The sequence below is a fragment of the Haemaphysalis longicornis genome, unplaced genomic scaffold (genome assembly GCF_048455015.1).
Source record: "Haemaphysalis longicornis isolate Haplotype H1 unplaced genomic scaffold, Haemaphysalis longicornis Haplotype H1 scaffold_3, whole genome shotgun sequence".
Classification (NCBI taxonomy): domain Eukaryota; kingdom Metazoa; phylum Arthropoda; class Arachnida; order Ixodida; family Ixodidae; genus Haemaphysalis; species Haemaphysalis longicornis.
The window spans coordinates 213,935,781-213,962,053 of NW_027526335.1; the positions used below are offsets into that span (position 1 = coordinate 213,935,781).

Here is a 26,273-nt window from a genome sequence, read left to right on the forward strand (position 1 = left end):
AGGAACAGATAAAAAAAATTCCCCCGCACCTCCCCGAAGGGAATCGTGCAGAAATGCGAATGCATTGGGTGCACCGATGAGTGTGTTGCGAGTAATGGCGTAATTAATGACGAGAGTGTGAACGTAATCATTTATTCATCAGCACCTGTTTGTGTTATCGTTGTACCTGACGACCACAATCACTGCCTTGTGATCGCTAAAGTGCACGGTCAAAGGGTCTGTGAGAAGCATACGCGCGTCACAGTTTCGCGTAAAGACCAGATCAATGCAACTCCCGTGAATGGTAGTGGGGCACGTGTCGAAGCCGGCAGAGAGACAATGCATAGAGTGCCTGGTCTGCATGTACTCGACCAGCCACTCCCCACTCTTCTTGCGCACGTCAACGTTGAAGTCGCCAACCAAGACTATGGGGTCAGAGGGTTTGGAGCGCACGCGCACACTTTCCATAGCCGCGTCCAGCTGCGCGGCAACGGCGTCTCGAGCGAGGTTGGGCGCGAGGTACACGGTCACCACAAAGACTCCGTCTCCGGTGTAGGCAAGGGTGTACAAGTCCTTGTACGGAGATGTGTCTCGAACGGGAGACGTGGCAACGGCGTGCGATATCAAGTTCCCTCGGGCGTGTCCTCTCCCCTTGCCCTCCGCTACTCCGCCCGAGCTACCACCTGCTTCGGTTGCTAGGCGCGCCACAGCTGTTGCTAGGGGCGAGGAGGAGCGCGGAGAGATAACACCTGCGGGCGCACGCCGACGGAGCACGACAACCCCTGACTAAGAAATGCATTTGCATTTACGACGACGACGACGACGACGACGACGAAGGCAGAACTACGAGGCGCGCGCTCACGTGCACTCGCGCTGGAGGAATGCAGGCGCACACCGGCCAACGGAGCAAGACAACCCCCGGCTAATAAATGCATTCGCATTTAAAAAAGTGCAGGACCGGTTCTGCAGTGGACGCACCTCAGCCGAACTAATCGTGAACTCGTGCGGAAAGTGCAGGCCAAATCGACAGGAGCCGAGCAGCGAGGTATAAATGATTGCAATAGTTCGCACTGGCTCACAACCACCTTCCAAGCTGGGGGCCGCATGGCTTCACCTCGTGGGCCATATCCACAGTTCAAAACATAATTAAAGGCCAATGGCGAACTGGTGAAACACATCATTTCTCCCCTTTGTGCTTGGTATGTGTTTCGAGTGTTTCCAGTCTTTTTGTAATGCCCTGAGCAGTCACGTATTGGAACATAGCAACCAGCAGCCTCTCCTTAACTTTGCAGAATTATGCTACTGTATAGCAGAGCTAAAGCATGCCATACTTGTGTGAAAAAGACGCATTATTGCCACCTCCTGCAAGGCACACCGTACTTACATTCTTGATACACACACTAGCCGACAGGTCGTCGTAATCTACTTTTATTTACATTCCAATTTACCGACAGTGGCAAATACATTGTTCTGGTAAAAAGCTGCATAAAAAAAGGAAGGCCACAGGTCACTGAGACTGGGCAGTGCCCTCTCCCTCAACTGCTTCCCTGGTCGGTGCCGGCTTGGCGGCCGATTCGTTCCCGATGCGAGACTTCTCGTCCATGGACTTCTCGAACAGGGTGTCGAACAGGTCGGCCTTCCTCTGGTTTTCCCTCGTCAGCAGCTGCTCGTTCCTCTCATAATTTTGGATCTGCAAGGGAAGAGAACAACAGATGCGCTTGTCAACTAGTGCGTGCAGTGAAAGGAGCTGGGCTGACCTGCTTCTGCGCACCTCCCCACTTCCCTTTTGACAAGCGCCTTACCCCAAGTTGCAGGTGGCAGCAAGAGAAGTCTTTACTCAATAATTATCAAGACATTTCTACCATTTCTTTTAACCATCTACGCAGCATCATTACACTTAACTCATGATGTTGTTATAAGGATAAATATCTTCCTCTTTCTCGCTATTGTATTCGTAAGCTTACTACTTTTCCAAACCCTGCTCAGTATGTATTTTGAGTGCTGTTTATAGTCACTGCATATATTGTATACATGTTGCGTTTTTTGTTTGTGTTGTTTTTTGTTAATATTGGCCAATGCCGCTTGCCGCCTGTCTGCAACGGGGGGCTGGGGCTAGTCAAGCTGTTTTTACGGCTTTTTTTCCCCGGCTCACTTTGCTCGAAAGTGATTTGTTTGTTGTTTTTTCGCGCAAGAATAAAAACAAATCAAACCAAATCAAATATCCACCAGTTCAGCATGCACCGAGTTCATCAGTTGTTGGCCCGCATGCCGTTTGGTCAAGCGATGCGGGAGTGAAAGATACCCAGTGTGCACGCTGTGGGTTCAATTGTGCTCGCGGTTTACTGAGCCGGTGCTCGGCAAAAAAAGTCCCCACTCAGAGTGTTAATGTACCTTTTCTAGCTGACCCAGCAGCTGCCTCAATGATGAAGCGCTGCCATGCTTGGCCAAGGAAATTACCCACCCTGCTGCCAACACAAGGCACCCGGTAATCGCGACCCGTTGAACGCTTAAAGTAATCGTGGCCCCACAATGAAAGCGGCACTGTTTCATTGAGTGGCCACGAAGCAAAGAAGTGCAGAGTTATTCGTCCATTATTTTTTAGGTCGACAAATCAAACTGTTACCGCCCAAAGTCTGCACGGCAATACACGAAAGGTTGCCGAACCTTAGTGTTTCACGAAAGCATACGCACCGAGGTAACGTTATGCGCACGGAGCAACCAGTGGTAGGAGGGTAATATTTCAGGCATTTCAATTTTACCGCATCGTCTAGCCTTGCAAGCTGACACATGGTTTCAGTGCAATTTCACAATTTGATTCTGAATGTGCAGCCAGGTGAAAGGCACTGATCTGAGACTGACCAAGCTGTTTGCGCGCACAACATAATAAGCACAGCCTGTGATTTGCCACTGATCGTGCGAGTTCGTTCCCCGACAAAAGTGAGATGACAACTAGAGCGTAGGCTGATCAAAGCTCCTCTTCAATAGTCTTTGGTGATCACGCCCCTAATTTACAACTCGCAACAGCAGGAATTTTTCCCCAGGCAGCTGATGCATATACGACTGCTGCATGAGGCACTGCGTCTTGGACGGTCGCAACACGGTGCGCACTTTTCATGGTGCATAACTTCACTACCAAAGGCAGTTCTGTGGAAACAACAATGCGAAATGCGCTGCCTCTCATGCGCATTTGGACACTGCTGTGAGCGACTGCTTAATAAGGCCCCAATTTTAGGGGCCTTACAACCGCTGGCATTGGTGCGCCCCCTTCCGTTCTATCATGTACGCCACGTCCAGTCGTCAGTAACGGCGGCCTTTTTTTCCAGTTTCCTTTCTGAAAATGCCTATGTTTATGAGCCATTTGTGCAGCATGCATTCCCGTTTTGATCGCTGTGTTTTACATTTACTGCTCTTTTTTATGTGTGCTATTAGATCATAATATCTCCACATCGAAAATTTGAGTGCAGTTAGCCTTAAGGGAGCCCTGTGTTACTTGTTTAAGTCATTGGCAGGGGGGGGGGCATGTGGCAGGTCACCATCGGCAGTGCTTGTGCATGCCTGATTTTCAGGGCACAAACGTCCTCCACAGATTTAGGATGCAAGAAGAGACACGCTCGAGGCCTTTTGCATCAGCAACAACTGATAAAAGCATGAGCACCCCTTTACTGGTCTTGCATGCAAAGGATAAAGCAAATCTCCAGTGGAAATCAAATTCACTGCTGTGAAAGCCGTGCCATGTGTCTCTTGTAGGATTTCTGTGCACTTGTTTGTGCTGCTGCTTTTTTGGCAATACACCCTCAGTTGATGTGTGGCGCCCACCTTATCCAAGTGTCCCTTCCTCGTGTCCCCATTCTTTGGAACTTTTTAAAATGCCTTTGGGTCTGAGCCATTTTTGTAGCATTTTGCAGCCCCTCGTTTCTGCAAGCAGCGCTCCACTAATGAGTCAGGAGATGACACTAAATCACAAGTACAAGTGCGAGCTCTGACTGCTCAATCAAATCGTAATAAACTGACAGTAGGTGTCAGCAAGCACTTGCCACCAAGTTTCATTTCCAACTCTGGGTAGATTTTTCGGTATTGCGTGCTTGTCCAGAATACTGTGTTGGACATAAGTGCAAAGTTGGCCATTGAAAAGGGTTTTTTGACATCACAAGGGGAGGATTAATGTCAAACTGCCCGATTTCTTCAAGAGATCCATCCAGTCCGAAATAGAAGACACCGTCATCCTTGTCACCCCGTCACCAGGGTGAGCGACAGAAGAGCAGAGAGTGACGGAGTGGAGATGGCGTGTGAAGAGAGCTGCTGCTGTTGCCTGGAATTGGCACAGAAGCTGCCTCAGCCTCAACAGGCCTTGTGGCTCCCACAACTGCTTGTACGCATTGCCGAATGGAGCCTGCCGTCGGTGAGGGGAGCAAAAGTGGAAGGAGTGGCAATGACAAGGACACACTGGTGGGGCAACAAAAGCAGCAGCCAATGGCGCTGCTAGAGCACGACCACGGACAGCGCACTAAGTGTGATGGGCACAGTGTGCGAGGAATGCCCAAGAAATGCTGCCTTCCAAACTTGTCACCTTCAAGTCCGCAAAGGACAGGGACGCGGCGCTCATACACTCTTGGGAGAGTCACAAATAAATCTTTAAATAATCTTTCTTTCTAGGCTGTGTCTGAAGTGTCGTCCAACAGTACAACAAGCACACCACTACACCGACGCCCACCAATGTTTTGAAAAAAAAAAAAAAGCATTTGGAACTACATTCAGGGTTGAGACAGCTGAATGAGATTTGGGAGCAGTTTTTGGAGCAGCGAAATCTCGATTTTGGAGCAGCACAACTTTAATTTGCAGCAGAAGAACAACATTTATGATGTCACCTTAGGAGCTTAAAAAATCGGATTTTTGGCTACTCAACGGAGAAAAATGCATTTTAACAGGTTTTGAACATACCTAACACTGAAACGGCCCTTCAATAAAGTTTTTCCTACCAGAGTATCACAAGGTACGAACTGCACTACCTTTTTACAAACCAGTTTTATTAATTCTTAGGCTCTATGCATAGATAGCGTAGAGTTCTGTTGAAAATATCGAATTGAAAAACTAAGCAATCGTTAAGGCAGTTTTATTATCATCTAAATGCCGAAATTATTATTTTTGTAGTAGAGCCACGGCAAAAGTTGCGCGAAGTGAGGTGACAGTCGTAGCCCCCCATTTCAATCCCCACGGTGCACGTTCGCTACGATCGTAATTTGAGTAACGTTGGTATGTTTAGCCACCTCCTTTTTGCCTTAAATTTCACTTCAGATAATGAACCATTATTACTAGTGTGCAATAATAGCCCGTCCCACTATCGAGCACCGCTTGAACATTTTGCGGCGATGTAGCCTGCCCCGCCACTTATGCAGTGTCGATCATCCCATTCCCGCCGCTCGCAAGCTCGCTGTCAAAGGCAGGAATAACTCGGCATTTTATAATACCGCAATGAGTCCGAAATTTCAATTCAAGTGCGTACTGCGCCCCACACTCAAGGCCGAAACACGGCGAATTCGTGTGCACCACGCAACTTCCCGCAACAGATCAAACGACTAAATGTAAACCCAGCCACTCCCACAACCAAAACCATGGTAGAAATCGGCGAAGAGCACTCTGCTTGAACCACAAGCAGCTGCTTTGCCCGGTGGCCATGTTTTCCGATCTTCACCACCACAAGATGGCGGCGCCCAGTAATGTCGTTCCGGAGATACGGCGCTCCAAAAATTGCCGTTTTTTCATCAGCTTGCACAAGTAGTTTGACGCCTTAGTACACATAGGTATTTTTTCTACAGGACTTCGCAATGTTTTTCGATGGGAAAACTTCAAAAAAATGCACAGATTATAACATGTGCAACCCGACATTATGACTTTCGAAACAACTATCTCGGGGAGAATTTTATGCAGGTTTTTTTATTGGATGATCAATCTATTAAACCTTCACGAACACCATCACCATGGGGGTGCTGGAAAATTATGCCGTCAGTGAGCATTTTCCCCCAGTGAAACTGACGGGAGCGTTAAAATCCTTGGCTCAGACTGTTCTGGAGCAGCTTGGCGCAATTTTAGCCATTTTCAAGCTTTCGGAGCAGCCTGGCGCAGGAAAACAAATTTGTATCAAATGTGTGCAATATGCGCAGCTGTCTCACCCCTGTACATTGCTCTAAATAACGTAAAGCATGATAACCCAACCTAAACTAACAGAACATGACCTAGTGAATACAAAGCAACCATTGAAAACACCAAAAACTAACCTTAGCCATGAAAATTGTAGTTCAATTTAAAAGTGAAAAAAAAAAAAAAGGACATGAGCTGGTCTTGAACCACTGTCCCTGGCATCAACTAAACCGGAAACTCTACACAACAACGACGGCCACTTTGGGCAGTGCTAGCCGAGTCCTTAATATTAGAATGTCATCAGATGGCACTCCAGCCGTGCCTGCAGTGCTGAGCTAGAGCGCTGTCGCATGGCACTTTAGACACTGCATTTTTTTTTGTTTTTGAATCTGACAAATTGTTGATGCAAAAAGAAAAATTTTTTTTTGCATGTGTTTTGAAAATTTTACCTACAAAATGTAGGCACTGAATTTTTTTTTTTTATATGGGCGGTTTTACAGCAATGCTTGCTATGTCTCACCGATGGCATATGGCATGTGGAAAATGCGCTGCAGGAAAGCCAACTTTTTCTCTCTGACGATGATGATGATCGTGGGGGAAGTGGAAGGAAAAGAGTTTCCCCATGGTCGGAATCGCGCTTGTGTCCCTTGCATTATGAAGCCGACATGTATCTGATTGCGGCATTCCGACACACTCGAAGTAGTTTGGATTTGGAAAGGGGTGCATAGACGTGCAAAATTAAGCAGAAAAATCATGCATCCCTCCATTGAATGACGACCACGGTTGAATACGAAGCTCTCCTCGTGCAAAGGCAAAGTCAAAGCCGCTGAAATTAGAAGACGAAACTGCGCGCAAGTCAAAGTCAAAGCTCAAAGAGCCAAAGTCTAAACCATCTGCGAACAAGAGTCCAAGCCCAGATGACTAGTACCAAGGAATCTCTCACGAGAAGGCTTCGTTTTAACCATTGTCGTCGGTAGAAGTAGGGGTGCCTGATTTTTTTTTTATGCAACTTAGTTTTTATTATTTATTTGCGAGCATTATTTATGATAACATGTTACTGCAATCAATCAGCTACATTTCAGGCCACTGCAATGTGTTCAGCGAAAGAAGTATGTATTTGTAAACCCCTAAAAATTGCTCAATTTTTCCAGGTAACAAGTTAATGCAATGCCATAGATGCGAGCCTGGAAAATGCTGCCCAGCTAGGCGTATGTGAATATTAGTTTTTATTCAATCAAATAATGCAATGTTGCCTTTGATCGGAATGTCAGTATTAAAATATTTTGAAGTACGCATTTGGCACTAATGACTAGCAACGGTAAGGCTGTTTTTCATTTCCCTGTAAGAATGCATGTGTGAATGGCAGTCTCTCCACAAGGAAAGCCTAAGCTCGCTTTTTTTTTTTGCTTTCTGCTTTTGGTTTTTGGAAGGCAAGTGCACACGGCAACTCTTGTCTGTGGTTGAGCATTGAGTAAAATCCCATGAAACAACTTCAGAAACCTTCTATACGAGGCACAACCTCTTATCATTTTGTATGGCAATCATATCTTATCTCCTCTGCCAGATTGCCCTCAATGTTTGAAGTTGACACTTTGTTGCACTGATGGCGATAACAGGCACAGCCACCACGGTGAATGGCAGATGTCAGAGTGCTCTTTATGACCCGACGGCCATCTGGGTGCAATCTGTGCGGCAGGCGTATCGTGCAAGAAGCCGCAAAAAATTAAAAAAATTCTGATAAACAACGTGAGGGGTGCGTTTATTGTGGCAGTACTTTTCAACGCACTGGCACGCAAGCAGGTACTGCAATGGCTGACAGTGCTGCTCATTAGTTCCACATCTGCAGCACACACGCAGACATGAAAGAAAAAAAAAAGAAAACTGACGACGCTCACATGCCATGTATAGCCTCGTGGTAGGCCAATTCACTGCAACTTCTGAGCTAACAGAGGCTTGACAGGCACCTTGCGGCAGGAAGCAGCAGAAACCAAACCATGCTAGGTACAATATAGAGGCATATTCAGTGTAGATCCTTTGTAACGTAAACGCTTGTGGTGCGAGACTGGATATAACGTGGGCTTTCCTGACCACAGGTAGGGTAGGGTAGACCATAGAACTCAATGCTAAAGCGTACCGCTTAAAATGCGGTTGCCCGAAGCAGAATACTGTTTATAGTGAGGTTTTTTGGCGGGTCCGCTGATCGACCGGTGCAGCTGGGGCATCATTAAAAAAAAAAACCCCTTCACCCCCCCCCCCCCTTAAAAAAAAAAAAAAAAAAAAAAGCCCTAGCCATTTGACGAATCTCGCACTCCCTTCACTTCTCTAACATAGACACAGAAGATGAAAAAAAAAAAAAAAAAAAAAAGGCACCTTTTAGTTTGGGTGTTCTTTTTGCACTCGCGTGATAACCACAACTGCCCTTGCTCTTGGCAAACTTCTGCAAATAGCGAGCCTGTCACTGCCACCCCCCCCCCCCCCTGCTGGGCGTGGTAAGTTATTGCGAGTCGCACCTTGTGCAGACAAGTAGCCGCCCTTCCCCTTTTCGAACAGCTGGAGGTAGCCAGCCGGGCACTACCTGCACGCTTGGCAACCGCCTTTGCCGTGGTGAACGCAAGGCGCAGATGACGTGACTTGCCTTCTTACCACGCTGTCTTCCCTCACTGTGGCATCCGTTCTTTTGGAAGCTAATAAATACCGGTCACTCAAAACATAAGCACAAAGCACAAGATACGGCTGCGCTCGCGGTTTGTTAGACCCTGCACCATCATCCGATGTGGAAGAAAACAGACAGAACAAACAGCGTAACCCCTGTTTTTAAGCGGCATTCGTTTGAGTGACGACAAAGAATGATTTAAAGATAGCTTGCGATATGGTCGGGTTTGCGCATGCTTTGTTTGTAGTGCAGTAGCGCTTATAGTGAAGGTTTTCGCGGCTCCCACGACATAGGTTATAAGCGGTCTACACTGCAGTATCACACTGCCAGATGAGGCAGAAAGCACACAGCGAGTCCTTCCACTGCACTGTTTGTGGCCCTTGGAGGGCTGAATTCCCAGTCAAGCAGGCTGTGATATGACCCTCAACTATCCCTTTGAATGCGCTGCCTCCTCGCCCCCCCTTTCTTTCTTTGGTCGACCTCTTGCCCTGGTGGTATTGCATGCTCCAAAGGGTATGCAGACTTTCTTCTGCCGGAAAGAGAGGGGAGAGCAAGCAGTGATGATGGGCCGAAACGTCCACGCAAATCTTGCCGGTGGCCAAGGAAATGCGAGCACGCCAAGAAAAGAGCACCAGCTTCCCCCTGGTGGCATGAAGCGCCAGACATTCCCAGCAGCCCCTGGTGGCTCACCTGCGACAGCAGCTCGGCCCCCTCCCCGGGCAGGTTGAGGCCGCACACCTGCGTGAAGAGCTCCTTGGGGCTCAGCACGTCCGCCAGGCCCTGCTTCTCGAAGAACTGCACACACAACACGAGGGGGGGGCTCAAGCAGGCGGGGCTTCCACCACAGGCGCGCACACCGTGTTCGGGGACAGCCTCAAAGCATGGCTGCCCTTGCATGTCTTAACCCTTTCAGGGTCAACGATTGCATGTTTGTCAATGCTGGCATGCTTAAAAAGCGAGCCTTTTTCAATCATTTCTCTCGCTTGGTATGTGCTGCCACACTGCGGAAATACGTGAACTTTTTTTCTTGTGCCGATGGCTCCGTTCTTTTTTTTCCCCCCATGCTTTACTAAGCGGTGCACCTGCTATTGCTTGCGCATTTGATCACGCGTGGACACGTAGCGGTTGGTTTCAGCTTCGTCCTCTAGGCACTTCCCGCTTCTTGCATCAGCGAAATTTTCTTAGAATTTTTCTCGTGAATAAACCACATGTATGTAACAACACAAACAATTTTTTTGTCACTTTATGATCACCCTAAAAAAATGACAATTTTTTTTTCTCAAAATAGATCCGTCCAAAGAGTTTATATCAGCAACAGAAAAAATTGAGACCCTGGGGGGTCGCATTTGGGGAAAAAATTTGGCCCTAACAGTGTTAATAACCTGCCACTGGGGTTGTCTGCATGTGAACTGCACCAGCTGGCGCACTCCCCTGGGAAAATTCTGGTAATGCTCCTTCAGTGGGGGGCGATGTCCCCTTCACAGCGGTTTGCTATTGACAACGGCTGTTCGCAGCACCTGCCATTAACCCTGGAACCCCTCTTTAGGACTGAGTTGAAGGGACCAGGCAGCCTGCTTCAACCAGGATGGTTCCGGGACATTTTGAAAGTTCGTTCTGGGTGTCCCAGCATACTGCCACAGTAAAGAACCCTGTCCCGTTTTTGGACGTGGACGAAATCAAGGCCGTCTTTGTGGGGGTTGTCTGATAAGTATGTTAAAAACAAAACTGTCCAATATTCTTCCCTGGCGGTGGCTGCTTGGTGGGCCAGTTGGCAATGCATTGTAGGAAGGATTAACAGCGCACTTAGACAGGGACAATCAAAACAGAAACACAGGACACAGTGGAGTGCTGTCTGTCTGCCTCCACTGTCCTTGTCAAAGGTGGCTAGGACCAGAACCAGATGTGCCAGCCATGCCTGGTGGTTGACAGCATTATACTTGGGAGTCAGTGCATTCCAGTGTACCATGCAATTTCTAGGAAAAGCAATTTATTACGGTGACTGCTGACGAGTAAAGCGCAACAAAATTACACAAGGGACAACGAAGAACAGAGAAAAGCACTTTACTTCGTCTCTTCGTCCCTTGTGTAATTTTTTTTGCGCTTTACTCGTCAGCAATGCAATACCAACTTGCCCAGAAGACCATAAAGGTGCCTGCCGTGTTTTCTTCATGGTGAGCATTTACACAAGGCTGTGGGTTCACAGATCTCTTTTTCTGCTGTTTTGATCCCCTACGTCTAATTTTTAATGGCCATTTCATGCAAAATTTGATCCTCTTAGGGTGCACAGTATCTGTTACTCCCCACAAGCCATTCAAATCTTTTTACTAGGAGTGAGTTCAAATTGCCCAGCGAGCACACAAACCATAATGTCAAATGTCAAGCAGACGGGCCATGCCGTGCCGTGCTTCGTTTGCCCAGCACAGAGCGTCACGGTAATAATAGCCCCCTCCCTCCCTGCCCCTCACCCGGGAGACGTTGGTGCAGTCGCGCAGCAGGAACTCGAGGGCGTGCGGGTGCAGGCGGTCGACGGCCTGGCTCACGTCGATGAGCACCACCTGGCCCTGGTGCCAGAGCAGGTTGTACTCGCTCAGGTCGGCGTGCACCAGCTGGCAGCGGCTGTACAGTTCCCGGGCCAGCCGCACCGTCTGCGCATAGGCGCTCGCCAGCTGCTCCCCGGCCAGCTGGGCCTCCCTCAGCTGGGGCGCCGGCACACCGTCCGCCCCCACAAAGGACATCACCAGCAGGTGCTTCTTCAGCAGCACCACCGACGGGCATGGCAGCCCTGCACGCTCGATCCTGCAGGAGGGCAGGGCACCGTTCCGACTCCTGCTGCTCGGACGAGTCAAACGTGCCCCACCCCGTGCAGTGCGACACGACAAAACTTGCCATTCCAGCCCCCCTCCCATCCTCCCTCTGCCCAGCTCCCATCAAAGAACCCCAGAGGTGGACCCATCCTCCCTTATCGATTGAGCTCAAGGAGTCTTGGGGACGCACCCACAATTTGCACACCAGGTGTAGTTAACTAGAGGAACGTGAAAAAGAGGACAGAAGGTCCACCAGTCCCTGCTGCCGCTTCTTTGCACACCACATCTGTCTGTCCTGTGACAGTTTGTGCGACCAACTGCAAGTGCCACCAAACACTGTATAACGAGTGTGCAGTACAGCACAACGGGATGGCCCAGCCATCCCGTTGTGACATGATGCACACTTGTTATCACGTGTTTACGCTAGACTGAGTCCTTTTCTGGGACCTCCTCATCCTCTCCTTCCGTGTGCCCCTGCCTCAGGACATGTCCTCCTCTTCCATTCAACCACTCCTCGAGGCCCAGAACACCCAAATGTAACGAGGTGCACACTAGTAGAAGGCTCTGGATTAATTAATCTCCAAAACCTGCAGGGGATGTTGACTACATGCCAAAATCCCGACAAACGGGTGTCTCTTTGTGATATGCATTCGTCAATCTCAGTCCCACTCTCTGCCTCGACCTCTGTCACTGCCGGAGCCTCCATCTGAAAATCAGCTGCTGTGGCCGGGATCGAGCCTGCTGCACTCTTGGGCGTGGCAGCACAACGCCGCAGCCACTGAGCCACCACGGCGGACACTCGCACTTGGTTCATCAGCAATGTTGTCCTGCTTCCTCTGAACGATAACTAACCTAACCTTTGAGCAAGCAGGTGAAGAAGAGGACCAGACAGAACAGGGCAAGCAGTACACTTGCCACCGATAGATAAAAGGTCAAGCACCGAGTCAGAAGTTTCCCTTTCTGGCTGTTGCATGTGGGCGAATGCTATGAGAATCAACACAACCAAGTCCGCCAGTTTTTCAACTTCCGTACCTGCGAGGTGAACTGCATATGGGCGAGGTGAACAGAGCAGGACAAAGTTCACAGAGGAAGTGCCTTCAGCGCACAATATGTGGAGCTGCTTTTTGCGGCACCCACATGAGCCTCGCACCAGAATCAGCTGCACATAGAACAATTCAAGGAGCAACTCCAGACTGGCAGTTCACACAGCTGGCACCGTGTGCGGTCTCCTCACTCAGTGGCGACGGCCCTCGGTGACCACAGTGGTGGTGCAGCGCATCGGAAAAACCAATTTAGAGCTACTGCTCAAAGTTCCCACTGAGCCCTACTACTCGGAGCATTCAATGCACAGAAATTGTGCCCTGCGAAAAATGCTTCAAATCTGTACAAATGCATCAGCTGTTGCATGAAAATAAGCTGCCAGTGAAGTTGCAGTGTTTGGGGCAGCTGCTGGTTACTTCTTTCACAAATACAGTAGACTCCCGTTAAGATGAACTTGAAGGGACTGTGGAAATTTGTTCATATTATCAAAAATTCATCTCGAGCAGAGGTTTTTTACATTGTGGACGTTACAAGAGAACAAGAACGTTGTTCGTCTTAACCACAGTGTTCATCTTAACCGAGTCCGCCTAAATGGGAGTCCACTTGCCCTCACATTATGTGCTTCCAAATCGTTTGAAGTTTATCCTTCCCCACTGCCTGTTCAGACTTGCACATGCCTAGTGACTGTGAGCCAGAAGTAGTGGCCCCCGTTAGTCTGCTTCCTCCCTGCCCTTTCTCTCCTGTTGCTCGGTTTCACAAGACACCGTGCCCGCTTCCCGGCTCACTTGCGCAGGTTGTGCATCTCCTTCTCGGCCCACAGGTGGATGACCTTCCGGGGGTTGAGCTTGTTGAAGCGGTCCCGGAAGCGGAAGTCCTCGCGGATGTACTGCTCCCGGTTCTTGAACTCGTTCAGCGTCGTCTTGAACACCTTGACCGCACACTCCGCGGGCACCGCAAACTCCTCACTCCTGCGGGGACACACGCGCACAAACCCAGGAGGTGAAGCAACACAAGGAGGAATGGCCTCTCTGTCTCTCTCAGCAGGCTTTGGTCGAGGTGGGCAAAACAGTGTCGGCTCCCTTCTTTCCCCCCCAAACTGCTCTCAGGCGCTCCGCCTCAGCAACAGAAGAGTGTGTGCACCATTGCAATGGGTGCACCACTAAATCTGCGTACACTATACTCTTCCCTCCTGTGTGGTTCTGGTGGTGCCCAAGTTTCCTTTACTGAGAGCTCATACTGGCAACTTGAGCTATAGTGAATCCCACTAGGAATGCCAGAACAAAATGACATTGACAACCACCCCTGTTTGGTGCAATGAGAGCATTGAAGACGAATGGTGAACTGAATCAGAGCTTTTTGGGAACGAATCCCTTCAGCTTGATAGGTGTGCAACCTCACCACACAACAATCAGCTCTTTTCTCAGCCACTAGAGCAATGAAAAAAGAAAATTCCACCGGGGGGAGGGTACATTTCACGCTTATTTTCGTTTACGTGTGGCTGACACAAAAAGGAAAAGTTTAGACTAACTTGAAGGTGAACTTTGCAGCCACTCAGTCAGTGTTAAATGTGGGACCCAGGGTCTCTGCTGGAGCTGCTGCAGTGAGCATGTGGACACTGACTGAGGGGATGCTGGAGACCAAAGCAACAGCATCAGCAGCGAGCACAGTTGCTGTGACCCTGCAGTATCCCCTACACATCCAATAGTAGTTTTCAGCGTGTCCTTACAGACCTGCCAACCCCACACTGCTCCAAGTACTACAGAAGATGCCAAGAAATACTAAGATTGCATGCAAAAATACTAAAATGCCATTTTATTCCTCAAAAACTCGCTTGGATAAAATACATAGCAAACATATCACAAAAGACGGACAAAATGTTCTAAGAATTAATTCTTGGAAGTAGAGGGCTGGGCTAGCACAGAGGCCGTTGCTGTCTTGGCACATCTTGCAACAGTCAAATGCTCAACTGTCTTTTCGGACATGCAGGCACGGAACTGTGTGCGCCTTTCTGACTTTGCTGAAAGCTCTTTCACACTCTGCATTGCTATGCGGGAGAGTCAAGACCCCCAACATAACTTTCGCAAGTTTAGCATAATTCAAAGTGCCATCCACTCCTCGCAGATCGGACACCGCACGCCACTGCTCGTCGATCCGTTCCTGCTTTGTTACTTCAGCGGGTAGTTCTTCCAAGTGAAGACGGGCAAACTCTGCCCGATTGTCGTCCAGAGCAGGATTGATACCTTGCCCCTCTTGAACTGGTACAAGCACTGGGAAGCGCACTGGGAAGCGCACTGGGAAGCGGTTGACTAAATACTTGATATCGGAAACCTGGCATGTTCAATGGAAGCAAGCCTTGCCACTTCTGCACTCTTCAACAGGTCACACTTGAGTGGAAATTTCAAGATCATGTACCTACTCTGTTGCCGGCACGAAGAATCTTCTGATTCATGTAAAAACTCCTCTCCTGCTTCTTTCTTCAGGCTTTACAAGCTCTGCGTGGTCTGGCTGCCAATTACTAGGTCTTCATCATCTCTTTGGGTGGTTGAAGACTTGTACTCAACGTTGGTCAGCAGAGCAAAAAAAACGCACACAACGCACCACACCAAGCACACTGTGAAACAAAAGAAAGCAAGCACATTTCGAATAGTCTTCGGCTTAGGCTCTAGATACAAGCCGATACAGTGTTGTCAGCACGACTTCGTGAAATGGCGAGATGCAGCCAGTAGATTGGATTGTATGGAACAACCTTGCCAAGTTTTCGGCGCGAAACTTCAAAAATCGTAAAAATATAGTTGTCATTACGATACTCGTAAAAATGTGCTGAAAATCGGGCACTTTACGATAAAATCGTAAAACTTGGCAGGTCTGCCTTTTGCATCAAAAATCTGTTCGGCTGCTAAACAGCTTTTGAAAAATGCTCTATTTTTGGCATCTAAAACATACCTTTGAAGGTGAGTTGCGCTTGTTGTGAACACAGAGCCGGACACGGGAAAAAAACGTACACTTTCACGAGAAGATGGCGCACTCGCTTTCAAAAGTACGTTACACCAACTAGCCCGACATCAAGCTTTACTGATGAACTTCATCTAAAAGATGCTTCCTAAATGCCTGAACACCTGACCTCCAGTCATCACTTTGCTCTTTCATTCCAAATACACTGGAACCCCGGTTATACGACGACCCACTTCTTATGGCAGATTGCCGCGGTCCTGGCAAACTCCCCATAGAAACAATGCGTTAGAAAGCCCGATTACACAACGCTCGGGTGCACGCACTTGGCTTCGTACGACGGACGCTGGCGGGGGTAGGCAGGCGTTTTTCTCCTATTTCACCCCGCTTCGCCGCCTTGTCCCGGCCTTGTTTTATTCCTAAACCCTACTTGACGCTGCTCGATACGCAAAGGTCCGCAGGCAGGCCAGACCACTCGCTGAACAGACTCGAGCAAGCACACGGATACTGGCGATAGCCCCATGCGGCAGCGGAGCGCCAGTGTGCCAAACGGGGAAAGTCCAGGTGGCCGGTGAACCGCCAATTCGAAGCTCCCACAGAGCCAACAAATGTGAAAACACATATGCAGCACCCAACGACGATGACCTAACTCCTGCTTTCCTCGTCCACTTGATCCACGTTTCTTCGTTTAACGACGCTCTCTCCCCCCATGTTGTTTCAACTGCCGCATCACCCAGTGGTTTTTTTCTTTCCGGCCTTGATCCCTCTTACCACCTAACTGATCCCTGCTCGTCAGTGCTAAGCTGCATTTTTGCTTGGTTCTTTTCTTTCACACCTTTTCTTTTATCGCGCCTCACACTATCATTCATTTCGCTATTTGCTTATCCTTCTGTCGCTACTAGTTTGCGGCCTTGCCAGTTCCCCCTTCTGGCCTTTTCCCCTTTTAATTTGCTGCTGGCGGCCTTTCCAGCTTGTCTTTCGTGAGCAGGGCTGGTGGGCCTGTGCAGATGCTGCGAGGGGAGGGGGGCACAAAATAGGGGTTGCTTACTTTTCTTTTTTGAGGAACTTGGGGTTTTAGCTACAGGTTTGCAAATTACACGCAAAGGTCAGGAGAGTATTGGTTTGGGCGAGTTGGTACATCTGGCATATTGAAGCGCAGCAAAGACGAGGACAGGAACACAGACGACAACACACAGCGCTCTGCGTGTCGTCGTCTGTGTTCCTGTCCTCGTCTTTGCTGCGCTTCAATACGCCACACGCAAAGGCGCTAAATATAGTCATTTAAATACATTCTTAGCCCACGTGTCCCGTGAGACCATCTATTAGGCTGGCATTTATCCACACTCGACCAGACGACACCCCGCTCACGCGACGCTTTCACACAGTCCTTTGAAAGTCGTATTACCAGGGCTCCACTGCATCACATAAGGTGAGAAAGTAAGTAGCAGCCAAGCTGCATCCGCACGCCCTCTGTGTCGCCCATGAAAAGAGAACTGCATTCCCTACGTTGATTGTAAGTGCACGCACGTGTGGTGCACCAAAGTCCTCAGCCGCACCTGTAGGCCTGTCCCCGGTGGGGGGCTTGACGGGGCGAGAGGGGTCTGCACTCACTTGCCACCAGCGGCGTGGAAGACGCAGGACTCCTTGCCCGTGCTGATGCAGCCGTTGACCTCGTCCAGGATCTCCCGGTTCACCAGCTTGTACAGCAGCAGGCGCGTGTTGGGGTCCAGCGATTGCTCCTGCACCCGGCATGCATGCGCGCTCCCTCAAGCCTCTCTCTTGGGTGGCACCACACGTTGCCAGGCGTGCCTTAAGCATGCCTCCAACCTTGCAATGCCGACGGTCTCCATCATACATGCGCTTTGTGTTGCAGAAGCTGCCACGAACCAAAAAACCACAGCCCTAGATTGCCTTTTTCCCCCCATCACTTTTTTTCACCAGACTGTAGCTAGCAGTACTTCTATCAAAGACCCCTTTAAGAAGCCCACAAGCAATGCTCAGCTCTCTTCTCCTGATCACCAGTAGATGAAAAGAAGGCTCCCTATTTCAGTTCCACGATTGTTGTGCAGCTGTTAAAACAATTATGTGGGACATATGACCAGATACTACTATAAAGGAGCCTGCACATATGGCATATCACAATGGGGTGGCGGCATGCCTACCAAATTTAGCCACATTGTGCTGCGCCTCTACATTTCGCAAGTCCCAAGTACAGCCTCTGCATGGGCCCCGTACTGAGGCTGCCTCATTTAAAAATGGCTACTTGTCATGTTGCGCAGGCACGCAGGAGGTTACGTAACTGCAAATAGCCTGTACAACACCTCTAAGAAAGCAGACAATGGAAAATACCTTGAGCCTGCATGCAATGAGACAGAAATAAGACACGCTTCCTTTGGCACTTTCCATTTTCCATGCCCTTGTTTCACGAAATATCCCAGAACTGAATTCTTGGTTTATTCCGGGAAAAATTGAGCTCACAAACAAAGAATTGTTGGTGGTATTCTACGATAGAATCATGAACACTGCCAGACAATTCTTGTCTACAGATAGCCTGACTTGCGCTCCAGGACGCCTTTTCGAGCAGAGCAAGCTGCTTCCTATTGAGAGAACACTATTCCTGTCTATCCTGCAAAGGGGTGCGTGAAAATGTGGCACTCCTTTTCTCCTTCCTTAGTGAAGGGTTGACAGCATAACAGCTGTGCTGTGAAGCAGCAGGCGTGCACGGAAGAGGAGGGGCTCACGGCAGTGGCCTTTTCCCGCTTGTCATGCAGCCGGGCAGCCCGGCGTCCCTCCTGGGCCGAGTGCACCTTGAGGGAGTTGTAGACGTGGTTCGACAGGCGCATGTCAAAGCCTGCACCATCCCCCGTTGAGATGCCCGGCGGAAGCTCCATCACCCTGCACGCAAGGACAGCCTCCCGTTACCCTCAGCGCTATCAGCTATGTGATGCACTGGCTAAGAATATCTTCATGTTAACTCATTAATATCAGTTTTCAATATCAGTTTTTTCTAAGTCGTCCGAAGGGACTGGGATGGAAGTACAAACATTTGCATCTGAAGGCATTTGGCAGCTTTGAATGTCGTCCGCGGTGGGCATTCGACTTAAACGAGCTCGAAGCACATCTGAACCAAGTGCCATTTGAGTTGAACGACATTTGGTTTGAAGGCATTTGAGAGGCCAGTGCAACGGTGTGGGACACAAACTTGACGCCCCTCCCCTTCCTTCCCGCTTGCTGTCCACACAGCCTGCCACTACACTCCCCCGTACGATGCTCCTTCATTTGCCTCAGTGGACTGCCAAGCCCCGAAGCTGTGGGAGGCAAATTCCCATCCAAGCAGTGGTTCCAGAATCTGCCTAACTGCCTGGCGTGAAAGGCCAACCATTCAGACGGCACAAGAAAGAAGGGAAAAAGTTACAGCAGCCCTCAGGCTCGCCTGAAAAATGGCAAGTACATGCACTAGGTTATTGTGGCTGCCATCAGGCAGCCATACGGTCCGAAACATCTCAGTTCGGCAGGCAGAGGAGAATGCCCCAGCTTGCCCAAAGGGATGGTGTCCCTTTCCCCCATGTGCATCGTGGGGGCTGGGCCTCCAAGTGCGTCACGGCAGAGTAAACACTGCCATACTGCCATCACTTCCCTTCCTTCAATGCCAGTGGGGCCTCAGCATCACAAAAATGGCCACCCAAACACAGAACTCTGACCTTAGCGAGAAAATGCGGCTACTCTCAACTGCAGCAATAAAAGGTGCCGATAAAGAGTTGCAAGCGGCCGAGGGGTATGAAACCATTTCACCCGCACACCAGGTATGGGGCCACTGCAAGGTTCACCAAGATGGCCCAGCACGAGGGTGGGCAAAAGCTCCAAAAGCCCCAAAGGTTCAGCCTCGATCAAACTCGATCGCCCTCAAGCGGCACCCACCGGCAAGCATTGCGGCGTCCACAGACGGTGGCGTCGTGCTTGGTGGTGAAGCCCCCGCCGGCCTGCCGGGCCACCCCCGAGCGCCCAATGGCCTGCGAGGTGCGCTGGTCCCGCTCAAAGGAGTCCCAGTGCCGCCCACCAGACTGGCCCAGGCCCATGTCCTCATCGTCGTCCTCTGAGTCCGTCTCCACGGGCTCCCGGGCACGCCGGTAGTTGTCAAATGACACGCTCACTGCACCAGGCACAGGGCTCGTGAGCCGCAACACCCGAGCCCACACAAACCTTTACAATGTGACTTCCCACTCCATCCGTGTCACAAGCTGCAACCCTGCTCACGCAATGCCCTCCGCGATTCCCTCACGTGGGTGAATCGAGGAGCGTATGCAGGGTCTGCATACACTGCATACGCTCGCTGCAGATCTCACAACCAGAGTGTTAGCCCACGCATGGTAGGGGGGCATTTGTTATGGCAGGCACACGCTGTGTTCAACTGGGGCCCACAACTGTACTGCATTCCGCTTCACACTCAACTCCAATAAAAATGTCTACTGGCATCTTTTATTTGCCCAACCTCAGCAGTTCTAGTAGTTCCTGAGCAGACAAACTGCTCCTGCAATAGAAATCCTATGGCCAAATAAAGTTTGCACCTCCTATGGAGAACTTCTGAGCCGTCCTAAATGAACGAGAAGACCTCGCATTCACAGCCGCCTACACACAAGGAAGACGAGAAAAAGTGAAGGAAATGGCTCCATTACCCCACCTTAGCTTTCACGTCATTTCTAATTGTGTTCCCTTCAAGTGTGGTTACCATATGGTGTGTGCATTAATTGGAGGCAGTGGAGCATGCTCAAGGCAAGGCTGTGCAGCTGCCTTCATTGTGGGTGGCTACCAAATCGGTGGCACATCTGCTTTGTTGCCTGGCAAAGGCCAGCTGTCAATCAAGCCACAGGTGCAGTCAATTGTGTGGTTCCAAGCTGAATACCTGCACATCCATGACTTTGAATTATATCTCTGTTCGCCTGTTATGTATGTATTTCTACTCCAGCCCCCCTTCCTGTAACGAGTGGAAAAGCGCTGTGGGCACTTACTGTGAAAATGAACGAATAAAAACTGCCCCAGGTTTCGCACCTAGTCACCACGACAGGGCAGCCATACCTTTGCTGGCCCCATTGAACTTCCTCTCCTCCCGGCACAGCACGGTGTCGTGCTCCCGGTCGTACTCGGACTGCAGCAGCAGGGCCAGGGCGTGGTCGTCGCTGCAGTCCTCCTCCAAGGGTGGAGGCCCCGCCACCGCCGCCAGGCACCCCTCCCCTTCCCCAGCGGCCACCAGGGGAAAAGGAGGCTCACTGCGGGCAGGGGGTTCACACAAGACCCCGTGAGTGGTGCCCCTCTAGGAGGAAGACCCTTCACAGCCGCTTGGGTTGCACACTCAAAGGCGAGCACTTGAACAGGCTCCGAGAAGAGTCGGGGAACTCAGGCCCGGCAGTGCACCATTTTAGCCATACTTTGAACAATCCCTGAAGCAACTTCTTCAGACACTGTGCAGACCACACAGTCCCACACGGCATTATTCGGACAACTTCCTGCTGTAATGCGACCAGCACTGTCAGGGTTACCTCGTATCACACATCTCTGTCCCTCTCCTTGTGCCATTCCTGTACAAGGTTTCGCACCACTGGCTTGGCCAATGCTGGGCCCGATCCTGCACACACCAGCGCATGTGTCACACGGGGGCCTTTTCTTCGAGTGCAGACACGGGCCGAGGAAAGCTTGTGGCCGAGCTGAGGCAGTCTTTCGTCATTTTGCCAGATCTCAATGCAAACGAAACCCAACAGACGCTACAGGCTATATGCACTTCGGTTCAATTTCAGCTGTTACGTGCTTCACCTGTTACATTAGATGGTAGTTCTTTGAACACCTGAAAACACAGCATGTTTTCACACTGTCAAAGCAGTTCTACCAATTACATGTGGTGTGCCACAACGTGCACATTTTTTTAGTGTACAGTGACTAACTGTTGCCAAATAAACTTTGTAAATGCTGTGCCTAAACTACTTTGTAGTTTTGTTTTCTAAAAAACTATCAGCTACATAGTTCCATGAAATGGTATTAAGAGTGTGTACGTACATAAATTTGCCCTTTTGCACATCTCTCTTAAAAATACCAGTGTCACACGTACACGAAAAATGACATTAAGTAATGCCTCAAGTTTTAATCGCATTAATTCGCTGCTACACAAAAATCTAATGCCATTCGCTCTAATGTCATTTTCCGTTTAAGTCGTTCCGCACAACTTCTTCGCTTGCACGAACGCCTTAAATCTGCCTACTCTCAAACACGATGAGCACCAAATGAAACTGCGAAACTCTCGGCACCAGTGTTTACGCGGAATCATAGCTGAACTTTGAAATGAGATGATTTGCAAAACATTATGTTACTCGACGTTTTGAAATTTCCAGATTTGGCTACCGCTGGCAGGCAACGGCAGCTGCTGAAGTCACTTTTAGAAACGACTCACCATTTTTTAGAAAGCACTATTTCTCCTAACATTTCCTATAAAAAAAAACACTTTTAACACTTGTAAGACGTTTTTTTTACGCTAAGAGCTTCAAAAATATGAGTGCATTTCTCTTTTTGGTCATTATCACCATCATGCCTAACACGTTTAATGCTTTTCCGTTTTGGCGTGTAGCACAGCCTGCACAAACAATGTCATTGCGTAACGTAAGGCCTTAAACAATTAACGTCATTTTTCGTGTATGTGTGGCACAGGTATAGATGGAACTCCTGTTAAACGAAACTAATTTTTTTGGTACCTTGAAGTTCCGTTTACCGACAGTCTACTGCATATGAAACTCTATAGTTTCTACCTGTACATAGCACACCATACTGCAAAAGGTGAGTTTGATACATTACCTCTGCCCATCATGCACTGTGGCCACTGCTACTATCACATTATCCTGCTGGGCCTTGAAACAGCACCTCTTAGGAGTGCAACTGATCAGGAAATAACTGACCAATTGAGCCAATCACCCGAGTTCGGCAAAAATAACAGCTCCAACATCCGGCGAATAATAGCATACAGTGAAACCTCGATATATCGAACAGCGCGGTGCCTGCAAAATAGTTTGATATAACCAGAATTCGATACATAAAATCACGTAAAAAACGCGTCTTAAACTAGTACAAATCTACAAATTAACGAATTGTGCAGTAAATACTCACTTGGTGCTTCAAAGTATTTATTCTTTTGGCTTAAAGTACTGCAGCAAGGTAGCCTGACGTGTTATACACGACTTCCTCAACGTAAACGTTCCACAAGCGACAGGCCAGTGCCTTCTGTAGCGCTACAGTAGCGGTGCGGTAGGGCCAAAACCGCTGAAGCCTCGGTCGAAGTCGGGAGCGGGGCACTATCAGCGCTTGTGGGTACAACCTCGGCAGCGTCTTCGTTTGTGCGCTCAGTAGTAACCCCCGCTAGGATCTCCACATCCGTCAGCTCCGCCGTCGTTCCGGTGCTGTCGTCACCGCCAACAAAGTCATCAATGCACATGCTTCGTGGCTCAGCACAACAAAGCGCTCCAGCTGGCCCCAGGTTTCTTCAAGCTCGCATTCTTCTTTTGCACCATCCAATTCTGCTTCGGTGTAACCGATGCGCAGCAGTCGGAAACGCCTATCGCGCCATTGCTATCCTAGAGGGTACTGCGGGATAGCTCGCCGCCTGTCAACAGAGCGCGAGCGGTCTGGGCAGTCTGGGGTGGCGGAGTTCGATATACCCATTTCATGTCTGTCCCAGTTCAAAATAAAAAATTAAAAATGCATGTAATTTTCCGCGTGATATAGAAAGTGCTCGATATAGGCAATAATTCGATATACCCGTGTTCGATATATCGAGGTTTGACTGTATAACTATAACTTGTGCACTGAGCTGTCTTCGCTTAGCAACGCCTGACCCTGCATAACAGCTGTCATCTGCTACTGCATGCTGCGAAGTAAATTTGACGTTATGCTGATGGTCTATGCTTTCTGTAATACGATTTCATTTTCGTTACATTCAACATGCTTCTCAGATGTGTCACTGATATATGTTACTACACTTGAACCTCATTATAACGAACACTGATATAGTGAATTTACCGGCTATAGCAAAGTAAATGCGAACTTTGGTTGGTCACGCTTTCTTTTAGGGACGCTTATTCTTTTTATTGCGAAACTGAAACTGTGACGGCCGCACGCGATACCGGCTATAACGAAGAAATATTTGGTTCGCGCCAGGCCCGAAACTCGAAAGCTGCATAGAAAAGCAAAATAAGTTACAAGGTAACACAGCAGTTGTTTTAATAGTTTGTAAAAAAACTGAAATAGAAAATGCCCTTTTGTTTGTTACACTTCGGAAATCTTTATCCTGCAGTGCTGTGAAAAACCGCCAGATGAAGATCACACTCCTCTTAAAATAAATAAAAACGGTGGCCTGTTTTGTCAAGCGAACTTTGTTCTGCTGTAATTTCACGTTGTCATGTTCCGGTCCGTTTACCGTAAAATTCCGAGCAAGCGCCCCCACCCGTGCAAGCGCCCCCCCCACCACTTCAGTGCTAATTTCAAATTTCCGCGCCCTTCCGGGAAAGCGCCCCCCCTCCCTCCACGCAGTTATCACGCACCACGTGCAGGCAACACTGGCTTGCTGGAGCCAGTCTAAGAATACAATCCAATCTGCTTCAACCGAATGCTACACGCCATTTGTTTCTTTGTTTTGGCGGTGGTTGGTCATGCATTCCAACACAGTTGCAAAGAAAATCGAGGTGATCCGATGGCACCGAGAGCACGGGAAAAACGTGCACCAGACCTCTCGACAGTTCAGCTCGACCGAAAGCGCATACGTGAATAGGTGAAGAATTTCGACAATCTCCTGCAGCAAAACTTCGGAAAAGCAAAACTTCGACGGAAGCTAAGCAATGGTGCCCCAGTGTTCAGCGAGTACGTGGATGATGCGCTGTTCGAGTACTTAGAGCGCAAAAGAAGTGCGGGATGCGCCGTTAGCAACTGGCCGCTGCCTGAAGGGGCTGTAAAAATAGCAGACAGCATGCAGTTAGGTAACTTTGTAGCTTCCAGCCACTACATAGGCAGGTTTGGAAGCAGCGGTTCGGCGTTGCAATGTGCCACGCCATGAACGAGAGCCAGAGGACGCCCGAGGAATCTGCGGAGGCATTAAGCGCCTTCCGGATTTCCGCGAACTTCCTGCGATGGCGAAACGACGTCAAAAGGCAACTTTAAGAAGCCGTCGCGGCAGCAGGTCCTTGTGGCGCGCTGCTTCAAGGGGTGCGGCATTGCAAACGCAATCGATGGCTCCGAGGACGGCGACCTGCACGGCGGGCTGGCAGATGTCGCAGCCGTGGTGCCAGAAGACCGGGGCGGACTGGAAGACGAGTGCGCTGAACTGTTTTTGGCTACAGACTCTGAGGAGCCTTTCGATGGTTTCGGAAGTGACGAACAGCAGTAAGATCAAGCCGTGGCACCCGAAGACTGAGGCAGCAGAGTGCTGCGAACTTTTTTTTTTTTTGCTGCTAAGTTTTCCAATGGTTTCCAAAGTAACTAACAGTAACATCTTTTGCGTAATAAAGTTCATCTTCCTAATGAAAGTTTAAAACCACGCGCACTGCGTTTTTTTTTCGTAAAAACAATTGTCTCCGCCATCTTGAATTTTGGTGCCGTTCCGGGATAGCGCCCCCCCCTTCACTTTGCCGGTAATTCCGCCTTGCTGAGGGGGGGCGCTTGCTCGGAATTTTACGGTAGTTTGAAATGCTATGAGTTGACAGGTTGGGTTACCTCGTTTAGACTGCTCTAAGCCTAGAATAATGCTTTTTAGTATGCAGGATTATTGCGCGAGTCAGATTACCGACTGAGTTTGAGCCGATTTTTACCCCTACTGCTACAACGAATATCGGATACAACGAACTAGTTTACTGCCCCGATAGTACTTCCTTGTGACGAGGTTCCACTGTACTGAATTTTGCGGGCGCGTCAGGACAGTGGCCAATCAAGGCACCATGCTGCCAGTTTCGGCGGAGAGCGCGCCGATCGCTCTGTCGCCCTCGTTGCAAGGGCCCGAGCTCACCTCTGCGCCACCAGGTCCTGCTGCTGCAAGGCACGGGCGAGCTCTTCGCTCATCACATCCGCGAACGACACATCGTGCTGCGGGGCCACGGGCGCTTTCGCCCAGGGACACGGGCGCTGGGCTGCGGCCAGAGGGGCCGTTGGGCTCGCAGCCGGAGCCGTCAGCACGGGAACGAGTACGTCGGCACCCTCCATCACGTCGTTGTACTGCCGAGTCCGCGCGCCGACGTCGTCTGCCAGCGAGTCCTCGTGCACCTCGATTAAGCTTCTTTTTCTTCTCTTGCGGTTGATTTAGGCTGCTTCGGGCGATATAAGGCTGATCCTTTCTGAAACAGAAGAGCGCAGTGAAGCGGAGATGTTGGAGTTGCCACACGCAACGAGGTGCAACAATTCGGCCCGCCAACCGCTGTTCATTCGATATGACGACGCCTGCTACGAAGGTGTCAAGCTGAACAACACTTACTTTGAGGTTACCTTGGCGTTAGGGTGATGGTTTAAACTTTTTAAAATAAGAATTTAATTATTTCTGCTACTTTAGCTTAGCTTACAGCTAGCCTCCCCGCGGAAGGAGGCTTCCCTCTGGCCTCCTAGCGGCAAAAACACTGCAGTTGTGATTATGACAAAAAAAAAAAAAGAAACACCCATTGCAATGCTATGCTAATTTGTTATAAAGTCAAGCAAGAGTA

At 49.5% G+C, this 26,273-nt stretch overlaps 1 protein-coding gene across 2 annotated transcripts; it reads right to left on the minus strand.

Moving 5' to 3' along the window:
* Nucleotides 1-1,387: 1,387 nt before the first annotated feature.
* LOC144175971 (serine/threonine-protein kinase RIO3-like) lies at nucleotides 1,388-26,209 on the minus strand. Of its 2 annotated transcripts, none has more exons than XM_077705053.1 (10): nucleotides 26,051-26,209; nucleotides 25,589-25,913; nucleotides 20,635-20,825; nucleotides 19,480-19,711; nucleotides 18,303-18,456; nucleotides 17,173-17,300; nucleotides 13,398-13,580; nucleotides 11,233-11,563; nucleotides 9,458-9,562; nucleotides 1,388-1,669 (listed from the first exon to the last, which is right to left on the minus strand). In XM_077705053.1, exons 2-10 carry the CDS (start codon nucleotides 25,780-25,782, stop codon nucleotides 1,487-1,489), a joined length of 1,701 nt encoding a protein of 566 aa, XP_077561179.1. In that variant the 5' UTR covers nucleotides 25,783-25,913; nucleotides 26,051-26,209; the 3' UTR covers nucleotides 1,388-1,486. The 2 variants fall into 2 exon arrangements, with proteins under 2 accessions (XP_077561179.1, XP_077561180.1); XM_077705054.1 differs by having other exon boundaries at nucleotides 25,589-25,909; nucleotides 26,051-26,185.
* Nucleotides 26,210-26,273: the final 64 nt, after the last annotated feature.

Coding starts and splice junctions, on each gene's coding strand:
- LOC144175971 (XM_077705053.1), bottom strand. CDS start 25,782: ATGGAGGGTGCCGACGTACTCGTTCCCGTGCTGACGGCTCCGGCTGCG. Junction 17,301..18,302: donor AGCGGGAAAAGGCCACTGCC/GTGAGCCCCTCC, acceptor TGCCGGGTGCAG/GAGCAATCGCTGGACCCCAA. Junction 13,581..17,172: donor TTCCACGCCGCTGGTGGCAA/GTGAGTGCAGAC, acceptor GTGTCCCCGCAG/GAGTGAGGAGTTTGCGGTGC.